The 18,454-nt window shown below is 31.8% G+C and overlaps 1 protein-coding gene across 1 annotated transcript; it reads left to right on the forward strand.

Annotated features, from left to right (window-relative positions):
* Positions 1–317: 317 nt before the first annotated feature.
* LOC107913383 (receptor-like cytosolic serine/threonine-protein kinase RBK1) lies at positions 318–3,293 on the forward strand. The gene is made up of 8 exons (XM_016841950.2): positions 318–603; positions 713–1,159; positions 1,639–1,896; positions 1,995–2,149; positions 2,254–2,333; positions 2,417–2,552; positions 2,633–2,782; positions 2,874–3,293. The coding sequence occupies exons 1-8, from the start codon at positions 591–593 to the stop codon at positions 3,030–3,032; spliced, it is 1,398 nt and encodes a 465-aa protein (XP_016697439.1). The 5' UTR covers positions 318–590; the 3' UTR covers positions 3,033–3,293.
* Positions 3,294–18,454: the final 15,161 nt, after the last annotated feature.

The raw sequence follows: 18,454 nt of genomic DNA on the forward strand, positions 1-18,454 counted from the left end.
TTTAATTAGGTAATGCTATTAAACATTTATCCTAAATCATAAAAAAATAATTATTTTAATAATACGCATAAAATTAACTAAATTTGACCATTCAATAATTTATATGCAATATATTAACGAAAATCAATTATTCAAATTCATGTAATTATCAAAAATTAATTTAACTTGTCAACTTTTGTGGAGTATAAAGACGAAATTCAATAAACTAAAAAATAGACAACTTTTTAATATTCAGAAAGTATAGGGATGAAATTCAAATTATACCTTTTTCCTTTAAAAGAAAAGAAAAGTCTGTATAAATACAGGAGAGATTCCAAATCATTCTGATCAAGCTGCAGGTTTTTTAGCTTTGCTTTTGATTTGATGTCTCTAAGAATTACCAACTTCAAAAGATATGCCCCTTCTTTTTTTTTCTTCGAGACCAAACAAGTCAGCCCACCTCAAAACATGAAATTGTAAAACTTTTTTTTTTGTGGGATTCCCATGCTTGTTATGTATCCAAGAACATTTTCAAGTTCATAATATTGAATTGAAAACATAGCAAGTTTTTGTTCATATTTCTTTTGAGTACTTGAAAAAAGCCTTGGATAATGGCTATGGAAGGTACGTTTCAGGCTTCTTTTCCATTTTGGGGTTTTGGGTTTCTTTCTGTTTATATTATTGTCGACAGTTTTCATGTTTTAGTGGGTTTGTTTTTGTTTTATTGGTGCAGAGACAGGGAGAGAGACAGTGGAAGAGAAAACCCCAGAAAAGGAATCGAAATCCAAGGAGATGAGAAGTGAATCGGTAAATGAACAGCCATCACCGAGATGTGTATTGGAGATTCCGGTGCTGGGATCCGACTCCGATACCAGCAGCTGCAGCAGCAATTCCAGTTCCTATTCTCCTAGGAAGCCTGTTTTTCAGAAAGGGAACAAAGACTCTTATGGTCTGCAATGGAAGAATTTAATTGGAAATGTTAAGAAGAAATATGTCAGAAGTTTCTCTTTTATTCCTTTGCTGACAAGTAATGATAAGAACTTAAGGAGGACAAAACTGGCAAAACTACATGCCTCTGAGGAAGAACATGTTGATATTAACTCCATGCCAGTTCCTAAACCATCATGGAAAAATTTTACTTACTCAGAGCTTGCTGCTGCTACTGATAATTTCAGTCCTGGTATGCAATTTCATTTTAAGCTTAATTTTCCTCTCTTTAAATCCAATGTTTTAGCAGTTAGAAATTTTAGATAGATGAATTGGTTCTTTTTTCTAATCAGGTTTATTTAGATGAAACAATCTTTTTAAAGTTGGTTAAATTTGAACGTTCTTATATTTGATTCTAGTTGAATTTATCAATTATTACGTCGGCAGCCAGGCAGTCAAACTTGTCTGCAATTGAAGGCAACTTAATGGTTTAAAGAGAAGAGTTATTTAATTTTTGACTAAAATGAAATTTAGTTGGGGGGTTGAAATGAAATTGATGTTGGAAAATGACCCTTGCTGTGAACCATGTAACATCCATGGAACTTTGATTGACTTAATGGTTCCCCTTTAATCATGGGGACATGAAATTGACAATTCACTTGACTTGTCTTTCCTGTGTTTTTGGTTGTATTGTGTTGATGAACTGTGGTTCTATCTATCTTTCCATTGCAGAGAATTTGATTGGAAAAGGGGGCCATGCGGAGGTGTACAAAGGACATTTATCTGATGGTCAAATCGTAGCAGTGAAGAAGCTAATGAAGAATGAGAAACAAGAAGAGGATAGGGCCAGTGATTTCTTGTCTGAACTTGGGATTATTGCTCACATAAATCACCCTAATGCAGCTTGCTTAATCGGATTCAGCGTCGATGGAGGCTTGCACTTAGTACTTCAGTTTTCACCTCATGGCAGCCTTTCTTCTGTGCTTTTTGGTACAAACAAAAGAGTTTAATCAAAATGGCTGCAATTGTACTTTTGGGTCAACCATGACATAACCATTGGACTAACTAGGAAACATTTCGCTCTGCAGGTTCACCCGAGCGCCTAGATTGGAAAACTAGGTTTAAGGTGGCGATTGGGATTGCAGATGGATTGAAATATCTCCATTATGACTGCCAGAGGCGCATTATACACAGAGACATAAAAGCCTCTAACATACTGCTCACTGAAGATTATGAAGCTCAGGTTCTTTCCACGCTCTGATATGTGCATCTTTCCACTGTTAATGGCTTGAGTTTATACTATTTGGTTGAAAACACCAAGCTTCTGATTTCTTCTTCACTTTGCAGATATCAGATTTTGGTCTGGCAAAGTGGCTCCCGGAAAATTGGCCTCACCATGTCGTCCATCCCATTGAAGGAACATTCGGGTTAGGCATGCAGCCCCTTTCCCTTCTTCGTTACTAGTATTGGTAATTTCATAAAGTCAGTAAATGTGTGGCCAATATCTCAGGTATTTAGCTCCGGAGTATTTTATGCATGGAATCGTTGATGAAAAGATTGATGTATTCGCATTTGGAGTTCTATTGCTGGAGATAATAACAGGTCGCCGTGCAGTCGATTCAGCCAGACAAAGCCTTGTGATTTGGGTACATTCTGCACCAAAGTCATCAAACTAGCAAAAGCATTTGAAATGATATTATGAACTTATTTGCTGTCTCGTTTACAGGCAAAACCGCTCCTGCAACAGAACGAAGTAAAGGAATTGGTAGATCCTGGACTAGGAGACAATTATGATCCAAGTGAAATGAAACGTTCAATGATAACAGCTTCCATGTGCATTAATCACTCTGCCAGTCAGCGTCCAACCATGATAAGGGTACGAAACGAATTCGAAAGCATCTCCTTTTGTTCCCTTTGTTTTCCATTTGGAACATGGCAGGAACCGCTAAATTCTTTGCAATTTTCAGGTTGTGGAGTTGCTGAAGAACAAAGAGAGTCCGGTAGAGGGGGAGCTGAAATATTGTGGTGAGAGAGGAATAATTGCAGACAGCTTGGATTTGCAAGATTACAGTCGAACCAGCTACCTAAATGACTTAAATCGTCATAAGCAACTTGTGTTGGAGTGATAGGCTTAGTTGTTGTCTGAAAATTTGAAACAAAGATAAGAGTAATGGCCGTGCTGGGGTGGGTGTGTTGTAGATAAAAATCCATTAAATGACCCAACTTTTCCCAAGAGTAGATTGGTGTACATAGCATAGAAGAAAATGGCATCAATGTCCAAAGCCATTGGATTGATGAAACTAAAGGGAAAACTAGAAATGAAGCGCCATTGGGTCAATATTGTACTTTAATTTACAAAACCAAGAAATTAAATCCTTTGTCAAAAATGCATTTCTGCTTTTCATACAATAAACTAAACGGATTAGTAGTGAGACCCAACTCAATAGAAAGCACACTTAACTAAGCTGAGTAGAAAAACCCAAGCAAATAGTTCCAAATGAGGATTTATGTTACTTGATCTGAATCAGAATTTTATTTTTAATTTTTTTATATTAAAAAATTATTCATTCTTTTATATCTAATTGATTTTATCATAATAAAGTTAAAACAAAAATCAGAAACCAAACTATCACAGATTGTTTGAAAGATTAAAAAAAAGTAGACCAATCACAATCACAAACTTCAAAACCTCATCGAAACTATACCCTTTTGACATAGACCTTTAATTTGTCGATATCTCCAATTTTCAGAATATAGATAGTTATATCGATTTCGTCAAATACTTTGTACCATGTGTCAAGTCGGGTTATTTATCTATATTAATTTTTTATATAAAAATAAATTTAAAAAATATAATACATCAAATACTTTAAAAATTAAAATAAATATTTTCTAATAAATTGAAAATACATTTAAAAAAATTATACTTAAATAACACTTATAATTTAACAAGAAAATATTTCTAAAATAATAACAAAATTAATAATAAAAACAATTGATTCTAGTCGGCTCAGTCTGATTAAAAAACAAACTTTATTTTTTATCTAAATTTATTTTTTAAACTTATATTTTTACTTAATTCTCCTACTTTTTAAATGAGACTTCGAATCTAAATGGATAATCCAACACATAAGTATAAAAGTTTTGCTTGACAATTAGTTTTTATTGTTTCAAGAAAGGTATGTCCCGTATGAAAACACTTTAATAATTATTTCATTTATTTTGAAGTAGAAAATTTTGGTGAAGCAGCAGACCAAGAGTAGACATTGGTCAAAGGAAATGGGGCATAAAAAGTTGAAATCTATGACTTTACCTGCTTTTACCCATACTTTTCAGACTTCTCTCATTCATTTCTATTTTGACCCTCCAATTTTCTTTTTTGGTTCTCTCACTTTGCTAAAATTAAAATTTATCAGCACTAATTATAATTATCAAATTTTAATTTTTCTAAAAATAAAAAAATAACAAAATAATCATGATCTATTTCACACAACATTTATGTAAAATAAATTATTAATAATTTAATTTATATTATTTAAAACTAAAGATAAAATAGTTAAAAAGATTAGCCTACTATATTTTGCTCTGTGGAGTATGACTCCTATTTCAGTCAAATTTGAGAAATAATCTTTCAGTTAGGCTCTGTTTATTTGTTTCAATCAAATTCTAATTAGTCTAGATTATTTTATTATTTGACCTATGAATTTAGCCTATAAATAGACTCTTTTACAACTTAGAAAATACACCCATTAGAGATTAGAACTTATAACATATTTAGAGAATTTTGTGTTTATGTTTTGAAGGTTCTTTATTTTCGGGGTTTAGTTTTTATCTTCATCTTTTGTACTCTTCGTCCTTTTGCCATTATAGTAAAATTATCTTTGCCCGTGGTTTTTTATCCTCTTTGGAAGGGTTTTTCCACGTTAAATTTGTGTGTTCAATTTCTCAATTTATTCCGCTATTTTTTACTTGTTGTTTAATAGGGTCGATCCCAACAAGTGGTATCAAAGCTAGTCCAATTTTTATAGATCAGCCCATTCAGAGATGACAGCAACAAGTTTTGAAATTGAGAAGTTTGATGGTGAGACAAATTTCAATCTGTGGCAAGTTCGGATGATGGCAATTCTAGTTCAAACTGGCTTAAAAAAGGTTGTTACCGGGAAAAAGCCTGAGAATCTAAATCAAACAGAATGGGAAGAGCTTAATGAAAAGGCCTTATCTGTAATCCAGTTGTGCCTCGCGAATACGGTATTGTAGGAGGTATTGATGGAGAAGACCTCATCTGCCTTGTGGAAAAGGTTAGAAACTCTTTATACTACTAAGTTTTGGCTAACCGTTTAGTGTTGAAACGTTTATTTACATTTCGTATGAACGAAAGTGAGTTTCTTAGAGATCACATTAGTCAATTCATTACTCTTTTAAATGATTTAGAGAACGTTGAGGTTCATATTGACGATGAAGATCAGACTATGCTATTATTGTGCTCTTTACTCCCTTCATACAAGTCTTTCAATGAGACCCTGATTTATGGCAGAGACAAATTCTCATTCAAAGATGTGAAGGGTCATTTGTTGATTAGAGACAAACTCGACAATGAGTTTGGTTTGGATAGCAAGGTAGATAGGCAAGTTTCTATTTTGGTAGCATCAAAGAAACGAGACGAAATGTGTCGCTATTGTAAAAAGTTAGGTCACGTCAAAGAAGATTGTTATAAACTGCGAAATAAAATAGCTGCTGAGAGTAACGAGGAAGATGTAGCTGGTACTAATTTGGCCGATGAAAACGATGATGATTTCTTGTTAGTGTCAACGAGCGATAACTCCAAGCTCACATTCGAGTGTGTCCTAGATTCGGGATGTTCTTTCCACATGTGTCCGAATAGAGAATGATTCTCTATATACAGTTCTGTTGAAGGTGGAGTTGTGCGCATGGGAAACAATTCATCTAGTAAAGTAATTGGTATTGGTATTGGTATTGGTATTCTAATAGCCCAAATTAACCCGGCCCATAAACCAACAGAATAAACTAAAAAATATAAATAAATAAATAAATAAAACTATTTAACAGTCCAGTTACATCCCAGTTACAAAATACCCAAAATGAACAAACAAGCTTAGCTAAACCCAAATACACCATACCCAACTAACTAAGCCCAAATCCGAATACGTGTGGCCCAACACCAAAAAAGGAGAAACCCTAGCATTAGCCCCAACCAGCGCCACAACAGACGTCCCCTCGCATGCACGCAACACCACTCGCACGAGCCTCGTACGTGCGCCTGCGCCTTCGTACATGCCACATCCGCAACCTCTGTACACAGTACCTGCAAGAAACGGGCAAAAGAGCAGCAAAAAGGTAGATCACAAAACAAAGTGAGGCAGAAATCGGCAGAGAAAAAAAGAGGGAAAAAAAGAGAAAAACAGAAAGAAAATTTGTATTTATCTTATTTTATTTTCGGGTTATAAAAACTCCAAGTTGTACCATTTTTCGGGGAATACGATCAGAATAGAAAAATCAAAAAATACACCAAAAAGGTAGATTTTTTTCTTTCCTCTTCTTTCAGTTTCGTTTCGGTTTCTTTTTGGATCTCTTGGTAATAAACAGAATAGGAGTGTAAGTTAAGAGTTTACCTGCCTCGGTGACCTAGCCGTCGTTCTTGGCGATTTCACGGCTACCGGAAAAACCGTGAATGGTTCTAACCCAAGAACGGCGCAAAAGGGGAGATGGGGGAACAAAGAATTTCTTTTTTTGTTGTTTTTGTGGATGGATGAACATCTTTTAGGGTTTATTTTACTTTTATTTTTGTTTCTCAAGGGATGTCTAAACGGTGCCGTTTGGAGTCTGATCTGTGGCTCCAAAACGACGCCGTACTGACCTAGATTGGCCTCCAACCCGACGACCCGACCCAATGGGCGAAGGATCCGCGCATCTTAGAGCCAAACAGGCTATTTGCGCTTTGGGTCCCTCTGCTTTTCTAGCGTGTTTCAATCCAGCTCTTTTATCTATTTTTAAATCTAATCTTTTATTTCATTTTTGTTAGCGTTTTGGGGAAGCGGGATATTTCCCAATCGGCCCCCATGTAATACGCGTGTTGCAGTGTGGTCCCTCCATTTCCCTTTAATTTCTTTTTTTCCTGTCGATTTAATGCTGCTTATAATTTAATCCTTCTTGGTATTTAATGCTATTTTTACGAAATTTGTTGTTATTTTATTATGATACCTATTTTCAGTATTGTTTTATTGCATTTTGTATATTTGTTTATGTGAAGTTAATTTTTAAAATGGTACTATATATTTTGCGTATGTGATGTTACTACTATTATTATTCTCATAATATTTTTTAGAGTATGTGTATATAAAATTATTATTATATGGTTTTATATATATAAAAACCTCATTTTTAAATTCGTCATTCCATTTTACTTTATATATTATATTTAGGTATGTACTATTAATTTTATTAAGTCTTACTTTTATAAATTAAAATGCATATTAATTTCAAATTGTTCATGTTCATTTTATTAGTTTTAAAATATCTCATTAAAATTCATTCAGAACCTCTATTTGTCTCCTTAATGCTAATACTAAATTGTATCAAATACTTGTATTATTTACTATTGTCTTTTACTATTATAATTTACATGAATCGGAGGGATGCTGAATTTTTATGAATGCTTGTATAATATGATCAAAGTTGATGTTTGTATTCACCTATTATTAGTTTAATTGTTGCTAATTTAAGTTTAAATTTTTATTTATCTTCTACAATATATGTATCATTGTTTAATCATGTTCTTTTGCAAGAGTTGTTTTTTTATTAAAGATTTATAATCATCTTATTTCGTGTTCCTTAAAAAGGGGGGATGTGGCGTTCATAAGTTCTCGAAAGAATCATGCCTTAACTTACTAGGCTTCGATTCTTCTCGATGAACTTAGGTAATCAAGCGTCCATTTTTAAAAAAATAAAATCATTCAATTATTAAAATAAAATTCTTAAGATTTCAAAATGTTACATCCTAACTTACTGGATATGACCTTTTGTTATCTCGATTTTAAAATAAAGGCAATGTTTGATGTTTAAGAATTTCGGGAAAATTGATCCCTAACTTATTGGGTTCGGACTTCCTGATCGACTTAAATAATCAAATATCCTTCTTCGGATACCTGATTTTCTTAAAAAAGGGGCACACATTTAATTCCAAAAATCGAATTGTCGCACCCTAACTCATTGAGTGTAGCAATTTATTTTTTTAAAAATGGGTCCACCTTATCATCCAATTTGGTTTACTCAAATTTAAACTTCAAAGATCTTATTTTAAAATCTTTTCAAATTCTCGACACTAAGGTATTAAACAATCAATTCGGTACCAATTTTGGGCGTTACGATGGTGCTAACCCTTCCTCGTACGTAACCGACTCCCGGACCTATTTTCTCAAATCTCGCAGACTTAAAATTTATTTTTAATGGTGAACCGATCACACCTTAATAAAAGATCGGTGGCGACTCCCGTTTTCATTTTAAAAGTCGATCCACGTTTTCTTTAAAAAATGGTTTCGACAGGTACTATTAAAATTAAGATACACGATGAGATGATTAGGACACTTTCAGAAGTCAGGTATGTACCTAATTTATTAAAGAATCTCATCTCCTGAGTATTTTAGACTTGAAAGGATGCAAAATCAACATCGAGTAGAGCGACATTAAAGTATCCCGTGGAGCTTTCTTTTTGTTAAAAGGTAAAAGAACCGGCAGTCTTTATATTCTGGAAGCTCCTACAGTGACTGGTGAAATCAGATGTCCCTCGTCCGTTACGCATTCGAAGTCAACTCATTTGGAACGGAGGCAACTTGGTCATAGAAGGGAAAAATGTATGACCGTTTCGTTAAAGAGAGGTTCTCTTTTGGATGCAGGTTTTGAAAATTTAGGACACTGTGTTCGTGAAAATTAGACTCGGGTTAGTTTTAATATGGCAGTTACAAGTCGAATGCTAGAAGCCTTCCAGTTTCTAAGTACAGATTCGACTCAATTAATTCCCTGCATAGTTCAAGATAGGCCCGTGGCGGACTTTGGCAAAGATGACATTGTGGAAATATGAGTCAATGTGGAGATTTGTTGAGTATGACTCCTATTTCAGTCAAATTTGAGAAATAAATTTTCAATTAAACTCTATTTATTTATTTCAATCAAATTCTGATTAGTCCAAATTATTTTTTTTATTATTTGTCCTATGAATTTAGCCTATAAATAGGCTCTTTTACAACGTTAGAAAATAACCCATTAGAGATTAAAACTTATAACACATTTAGAGAATTTTGTGTTTACGTTTGGAGGGTTCTTTATTTTCGGGGTTTAGTTTTTATCTTCATCTTTTGTACTCTTCGTTCTTTTGCAATTATAATAAAATTATCTTTACCCGTGGTTTTTTATCCTCTTTAGAGGAATTTTTTCACGTTAAATTTATGTGTTCAATTTCTCAATTTATTCCGCTATTTTTTACTTGTTGCTTAATCGGGTCAATCCCAACATGCTCCATAAACAAGAAAACCATATTAAGTGTCAAAAGCTCCTTCAGTCTATCAATGGTCAGTTCCTGTTACTGTAAAAAATGCTTTTTGAAAAGTGTGATAAATAATACTGTGAAAAAATGTATTTGTTAATTAGTGTTTTTCATTGATATAAAAAATTGTGATTAAAAGTTAAAATATTTTTTAAAACATAATAATAGAAAGCACGATATTTTAAAAATTTTAATATATTGATACATGAAATACAAGTTTTAAATAATTAATATAAATTATTTATAAAATAATAAATATAATAATAAATAAGATTTAAATAATTTAATATAATTATACATAAAATATTTAAATAATTTAATATAATAATATAAAACATATAATTTAATTTAATTTTTAAATACGTTTTTAATAATTAATATAAATAATAATTTTTTGATAATTTTTACTTTCAAACATATAAATGAAACCACCTAATTAACAGTTTTTGTGTTTGGGTAGAAAAATTCTTTCACACCACACTTTGATTGCGCCCTTCATTGCTTTGCAGTGCTTTACTACCGTAAAATGAATAATGTTTGTGGCTAAAGCCATACAGATAATGCTTGATTCCTTCCTCATTGATCGCAAAGGATGGTATAATGTTATTATCGAATCCGGCTATTCTCGAGCTAGTTCTATGCTTAGAGGAAGTGTGCCATTTTTATAAAACTAACCTAAAAAATAATTAATTTTTTTTAAAAATACGAAAATAATTTAAAATCTACAATAAAAATTAGTAGAGCCAAAGTATTTGGCGTCACCAACATGTCACATCAGTAATCGGGATAATAAAATTAACTTTTTGGTGGAGCTATATAGAATGACGCCAAATTTATCTTTTTTTATGGAGCCAAATAATTTGTTGCCACCAAATTTGAAGACCTTGCTACCTATGTTCTTTTTCTTATTTTTTCTTATTTGTTTTCCTTTTTCTTTTTCTTTATTTGTTTTTCTTTATTTCCTAATAAAAATAGAAAAAAAACCAAATAAAAAAAAATCTAAAAAGGGACATAGGCAGCAAGACTTGAAATCTGTGGCGTCAAATTATTTGACTCGACCAGAAAAAAAGTAAATTTGCTTAAAGCTCCTTCATTTTTTAAAAGTCGTAATATTTCTTTAGTATTTATATAGGTGACGCTATTTTACATGGTTCCACTAAAAAATTATTTTTTTATCTCAATTGCTGATGTGGCATGTTGGTGGCGCCAAATACTTTGGCTCCACCAACTTTTATTGTAGATTTTAAATTATTTTTATATTTTTTTAAAAAAATAAATTATTTAAGTAATTAATTATTTTTTGAGTTAGTTTTATAAAAACTCCGAGAAAGTGTTAGCAAAACGTAGGACGTCTCGGGTGATATTTTGCTGCAAACTTCAAATCCTGGTAATGTTTGCTTTAATCATGTTTTCATTCTTGTGAACAAAGTGGCAGATTGGTTTGAGAAAAAAACTGTTTGTCCAACCTATCCACCATTTTGGCAACGTCTTTTTACATGTCTTTATTATTTAAAAAATAAATAAATTAGTCAATATAAAATGACGCTTCCATTAAAAATTCTATCCATATGTGCTATTAAGTAAATATTTAGATTTTTTTTAAAGTTGTTAACATAGCTACATTTTTACTATGCACAAACTTAACACACCCAGCTTATATCCATCACCAAACAAACCCCTGCTATTGTTATTGTTTGGGTTATAAATGGAACCATACCATTTACGTTTTGTTTTGACTTAAATTTTAATGTGTTTCAATCATTTTATTATCTTTTGATTTGTTTCGATTAATCGATTTGTGGTGGCATTTATTGATCCGAGATTTTAATATTTTAAATTATTTTTTAATAATAATTATTTTTATCTTTTTAATAATTATATTAAAAACATAATTAAATTAATATATTTTTTAAGATAAATGAACCTTCATTAAGATAATTCAAAGAGACGTAATACCAAAAGAAATGAGGAAGCTTACCCTATACACTCTATCTTAGGTCTAATCTGTAACAGCCCAATTTTTAGTGATATCGGAAATAGTGATTTGGGATCACTAAATCCGATAAGTAAGCTTGAAAATTTAATAAATTAATAATTATGAGTCAAGTGTGAATTTAGAAGAATTTTTGAATTAGTAAATTCTGTGATTTAGTGAATTTTGTGATTTAAAAAGAATTTAATTGTCAAATTGGGTCTAAAACGAGGTATCGAGACCTCAAATCCATAAGTCGAGCCATAAATATTTTTATAAATATTTATGGAGTGTTATTGAGTTAGTATAAAAGTTTTATTAGAAAATTTTAACGTTTGGATAGTCAATTAATTAAAAAGTACTAAATTGAAAATAGTGCAAAATTTGTTAAATTGTGATTAAATAGTTTAAGTGACTAATAAGGAGGGATTTAAAAGACAATTAGGCCTAGAGTATATGCGCTGGACGGTTTAGGCAAGAAAATCAGCAAGAAAATAAGGAGAAATAAGGGAAAAATTAGAAATTTTGCAAATTAAACATATAAACTAAAGACAAAATTGAAAAATCTAGAGATATCATCATTTTTCTTCAGCCAAAACGCCATAGGAGAGAGTTTTCAAGCTGGTTTTTCATATTTTTCATCATGTAAGTTCAATTCTTGCTTTTTCTTTGTAATTTTTTGTGTTTTGTGACTTTTACAATTAAGTCCAACTATTGAATTCATGTATTTTTTATTCTATGAATGATTTTGAAAGTTACCATGAGTGAGTACTGGAATTTTATGATGAATTATCATAGATTTTAAGCTTTAATTTTATTATATTATGATTTTATTAAGTGATTTTAGTAGAAAATGATTTTTAGGACTTAATTGTGAAAAAGCTAGGAATTGGGATTTTGTACTGAAATTATGAATATAAAAGGCTGTATAATAGCCTAAAATTATTAGATAAAGTGTTATTTTAGGAAAAAAAAATTAGTTCAATTAAAGTGTTAATTGAGTAGGGACTAGATTGTAAAAACTGTAAGTTTTGGGGTAAAAGTGTAATTTTAAAAATTAAAGGGCATAAATTGTGAAGTGAATTAGTATTGAGTTAGATGCTAATGAATGAAAAATTTTATATTATAGATCGGGAATCTGAAGATAAATGTGGAAAAGAGAAAGTATCAAAATAGTCTCTGAACTTTTACAAATCCTACAAATTGGCTCAGGTAAGTTCATAGGCTGAATTTTTATGATTAATTGTTATTTTTGGAATGATATATTGTACCAATTTGTATATTGTTGTTGAATTATGATTATGGTAAAAATGAGAAAAAAAATGAGATTGTCAGTTTAAATTAAGGGATACGCAGGATTGAGTACATACGTTCTGTAATCAGTGATGAATTGACGAATAAGCCCATGGTGAATCCATGGAAAATTGTGAAAAGTAGGTATGGTGTTTCAGTGAAGAAAGCCATACTGAGTTGTGAAAAGTAGGTATGGTGTTTCAGTGAAGAAAACCATACTGAGTTGTGAAAAGTAGGTATGGTATTTCAGTGAAGAAAACCATATTGAGTTGTGAAAAGTAGGTATGATCTTTCAGTGAAGGAAACCATACTGAGTTATAGCATTGTAAAATATTCAAGCAAATCGTGGCACTGGGCAAACGATGTACTCAAATCCGTAAGACGATCCTTAATTTGACAAGTATTTGCAAGTGCAATTGAAGCTAAATATTGGAATATAAGTTGATATTTGATATTGAGCTCAATTGAGTAAATTCATTGTTTGAGATTGTGGTTGGCAGGAAATGTTGTATTATACTTTGAAATTTCATGAATGCTATGGTATGTTATTTTATATGGATGCTATTAAACTGAGATAATTGTGAAAATATAAATGTTTGAATAAAAGTTCTAATTTAGTGGAACATTGGATTGAGTACTTTCGTTCAGTGACTTATACATATTGACGGAAAAGACCATGGTTGGACCATGGCAATATGTGATATGCGATTTCCGTAAAAGACCATATCCAGGATATGGCATCGGTGTGATATATGCTTCCATGTAAGACCATGGCTGGGCTATGGCTTCGGTGTGTGATATGTGATTATGTGCAAGACCATAGTTATACTATGGCATTTTAAAAAATGAAGTGCTCAATTCTGTAACTGTTTCCTAAATTGATTAAGAAAAGGAAGAATTAGTGAAATTATATATTGTATAATTGTTATAAGTTGTTCGGTAAGAATTATTTTCTATGCCTATGAACTTACTAAGCTTACATAAGCTTACTCCTGTGTGATTAATGTTCTTTGTAGATTGATGTGAAATCGGTGGATCGGATCAACACATCAGGGCACACTATCCAGATTACTTCGGTAAATTTTATTGCGCATCTTAAGGTTTATATGAAATGTATAGGGTTTAATTGAAAGAAAGTGAAGGTGTTATAAACTTAATTATCAACATTTTCCACTAAAACAGTTTTTGGATAGTAGCATTGACATGATTTTGAAAAATCACCAAAAATGGTGGAAATTGAATTAGAAGCTGAGTGAGATATGAAATTAAATATGAATGAATCTATTTTCACATGAAATAAATAGAGTAAGAAAAATAGTTGTAGATTTTTAGATATTTGTATTTTAGTGAGACGAGGTCAGAATAGTTTTTGAAATGCCTTATTCTAACTTTAGAAAATCATTAAAAATTGTACAGAAATAATTGTAAGTTATAATTTATATGTCTAGATTCCTTAGTGAGTCTATTTTCAATAGAAACAAACAATAATGTTATCTGAATTCTGTATAATGAGATAATTAATTTTTAGTGAAGAGGGGTCAGAGCTGTCGAACAATAAAATAGGGGAGACTTTAAAGAATAAACTGTACTAATTGGCTAAACCAAAAATTCTGAAAATTTTATGGTAAGAAGATATATGAGTCTAGTTTCAGGGAAAATTTATAGATCTAAATTTCAAGTTTCGTAACTTGAGTTATAATTAAATTAGACTGTTGCGTAGGTGGACAGTTTTATTATGAATAGTGAAATGAGTTGTTTTGATTTGTTTTAGTATTCGAAAAATTATTAATGTTCCCGGTTTGGACCCGAACGGTTTCTATTGCATGATTTAGGGTCTCGAGATTCCTCTTTAGGGACATATTGATTGAACGTGAGTGAATTAATTTTAAAAGAAAATTTTTATGCTCCGAACTAGTAAGTTAAGTTAGGTAATGCCTCGTGCTCGACTCCGGCAACGGTCTCGGGTAAGGGGTGTTACACAATCTCATCCTTGGTACAGAAGAAAAATTATCTAATAATAAAATAGAATAAATACAACATAGAATCATCTCTAATTCATAGTAATTTTCTTACAATAAGACGACCCTAGCAAGAAAGTGGGTAACCTTATTTGTGTACCTACAAGTCCAAAGAAAGGATAAGGATTGAAAATGACATTATAAATTTAAGCAATCCTAAGTGAGCGCTCCAAATTTGGAAACGTTAGCTTTATAATTCATTATAGCATTTCATACTTGAAGGAAATCCATCTCTAACACAACACCACCCATCAATACCGCTCAAAGCCAAGAAAGTGCCTCGCAAACAACAAAGATCTTAGCAAAACTGGGAGTCATCAAATAGGGCACATGACCAGTAATACACCTAATAAAATTTCCACTATCGTCTCGCACAATAGCTACCCAACCCGTGGCATTATGCTCATGAAATTGAGTTGCATCAATGTTAAATTTTAGAATACTGATAGTCGGCATAGACCGTTTGGTGTTGATGACAGCAGACGACAGAACTGGTGACTATAGTGTATCAAAAGTTTGACGAGAAAGTAGCCAATGTTGCAGAAAAGAATCAACAAAACCAAGTACATGAGAAGTTGGTTTTTTAACTTGTTTCCATAGGAAAAGGTTTCTATAGAACCAGATACTCCACATGATACACAAAAAACGACAGGTCACATTGCTATTTGGCTATGAAAACAACAAAAACTATGAGATCCAACACCGAACTATGATAAAAATTAATCTGTCAGGCGCCACACATCAACAACCAACGAACAAGAGAGTAAAACTTGCTCAAGGTTCTCAACCAAACCCCGTTATCACATAAAAGAGCAATTAACTCATTTATGAGCCTATCTCACTTTGTAACGTACAAAGCCCCTTAAGCACCTCCAAGTAAACTCTTTGATTTTTGGTGGAAGAGAGCTGCTCCATAATCACTACCACGACCCTGACAAAGGTCCATCCAGAATATTTGTCATTGATTTCACCGCAAAGGTCCATCCAGAATATTTGTCATTGAGTTCACCGTATCCCTATAGCTCAACTTCACATTATAGTTACCATCCTTCGAGAAATGCCAAATTTGGCGATCACACGATCTATGCATACTAATAGGGAACTGCAAGATCCTCCATGCATCATAAGAAGACAATAACCCTTCCACAAGTGTGCTATCCTATGAAGTGCCATCTACATAAAACAATCCTCGACTTTCATATCCTCAAAGCTTGGAAAGGAACTAAATCAATGTAAAAATTATCATCGTCACAAACCTAAGGGTCTTTAAATACCTCAATGCATTCGCCATATCTAACCCGCCATCTAATTCTTCTTGACAACAAGATTTTGGGTTTGAAAATGCTCTTCCCAAACAAATAATAGACTTCACAACCTTCTGTGGCATCGAGAAAACATCGTGCTTTCAAAAGCTTATTGAAAAAGGAATCATGGTTTGAAATAAATATCCACACTTACTTATCGAGCATAGCTAATTAAAACAGTTGAGATTTCAAAACCCGGTACCTTTAAATTTCTTTGGGATGGATAAGTTATCCGATGAGGCCTAGTAAATTTTCTTTCCATCATCAAAGTTTAAACCCCACCAAAAAGAGGCTTTCTTATAAAACTAACCTTAAAAAAATAATTAATTACTTAAATGATTTATTTTTTTGATAAAGTACGAAAATAACTCAAAATTTTAAGTAAAAGTTGGTGGAGCCAAAGTGTTTAGCGCCACCAACATGCTACATCAGCAATCTAGAGAAAAAAAATCAATTTTTTAGTAGAGTCATATAAAATGACGCCATTTATATAAATACTAGAAAAATACTGCAATTTTTAAAAAAATGAAAGGGTTAAACAATTTTACTTTTTTTTTGGTGGAGCCAAATAATTTGACTCACCAAATTCTAACACCCTACCCTATTCTGCTGCCTATTCAAACACCTCGAATTTATTATTATTATTTTTCATTTGTTGCTTTTTCTGATTCTTTCTTTCATTTGTTTGTCTTTTTTTTTATTTACTTTTTCAGTTTTTATTTATTTATTTTTCCTTTATTTGTTTTATTTATTTGTTTATTATTGATTTTATAATATTTTAAATGTATATTTTAAATGTTTTATAATATATTTTTTTAAAAAATTTACATATATATTTTTAATATTATTATTTTTAAAAAATTTAAATATTATTTTTTAAATTTTAAATATAATTTTTTAATATTATAAAACATTTAAAATATATTATTTTTAAAGATATGACCTTTCAAGTTTATTATTTGTTTTATAATCTTTTAAATGTATATTTTAAAAATTATTTTTTAAAATTTTAAATATAATTTTTTAAAATTATTATTTTTTAAAATTATTTTTAAAGATATTCTTAAATCATTTAGAATGGCTCTACCACTTTATTTCAAGTGTAATTTTTTTAAAATATGTTCTTTTAATATAAAATTTTAAAATTTGATATTTTATTTTGGTGCAGCCATTTTTTATGGTTCCACCTCTTGGTTCTCTAGCATATATAGAATGGTGAAATTGTTTTGTTTAGTAGGAGAGTTCAAAAATTCTGTTGAAGATGAATAACGAGGTGTTTTTGGTTAGTTTTTTATGGTGAAATTGTAAAAGGTGATGTTGGTTGTGTATTTCAAGATCGGCAAAGAGTAGGGTTGCGATTCAAAAAAAGTGAAGCTGACAGAAATGAAAAGGAAGATCAGTGCAAAAATAACTATCCGTTGTGGAATGGAAATGTCCATATTATTTTACAAGTTTCCAATCTCTACAGATTTGTTGAAATTTTGTGAGATGCAATTGTTAGATGATGATGACTTGAGCACTATGATGGAAATATGATGGTTGACTGGGAGTGAGAACCCCAACCAGTTAAGTTATTTGCTGAGTTAGCAAACTTAAAACCTGTTGAGAATGTTAGCCTAATAAGTCAACATCACGAATTTGACTTTGATCTTAATGTCGGATGGACAGACCAGTTAGAATGTGGAGGGACATCGCAGATACCCGAAAATCCAAATTATGGTGAGAGTTTGTATAACAACCCTACCCCTGATCCTCGTCTACAGATACATCTAGAAGTGATAATAAGCACAGAGGCAGACGTCGAAGAAATGGCCAATAATGGTGAAGATTCTGATTAGGACGTTGAAGATTTTAGTGACTCCGATGTTGATAAGGTTCAGGACGATATCGATAATGAAGGCCTGGAGAAGGTTGAAGATATTCATGGCCCTTCATTTAGTAACTCGAGTCGTGGCATTATTTTACGAAATGAACCTAGGGGCGACATGTTGAACGTATATCCAGATGTAGCGTATGCATCCGAGTTTCTTGAGTATGCCGATATAGTACCTGCTCATAGATTGGCGTCAAAGTCGCAGTTGGAAGAGTTGTTCATTAGGCAACGATTTGAGAACAAGTTGGACTGTGTGTTTGCCATCAAACAGTACATCATGAAGTAGTCAATTGATTATAAGGTTGCCAAGTCTACACCGACATTATATGTTGAGGAATGTTGGAGAATCGACGATGGGTATGGTTGGTGAGTTCAAGCTGCATTTATATAGAGGACTCAACAGTGACAAATACGAAAATTATAAATGTGTCATACATACACTGCTACATGTATGTCTCAAGGCCACTAAAATTTGGATGCTAAAAGTATTTGCAACTGCATCATGCTACTAGTGAAAGATAGCCCAATCAT

This window comes from Gossypium hirsutum, chromosome D11 (assembly GCF_007990345.1).
Source record: "Gossypium hirsutum isolate 1008001.06 chromosome D11, Gossypium_hirsutum_v2.1, whole genome shotgun sequence".
In the NCBI taxonomy this organism is placed as follows: domain Eukaryota; kingdom Viridiplantae; phylum Streptophyta; class Magnoliopsida; order Malvales; family Malvaceae; genus Gossypium; species Gossypium hirsutum.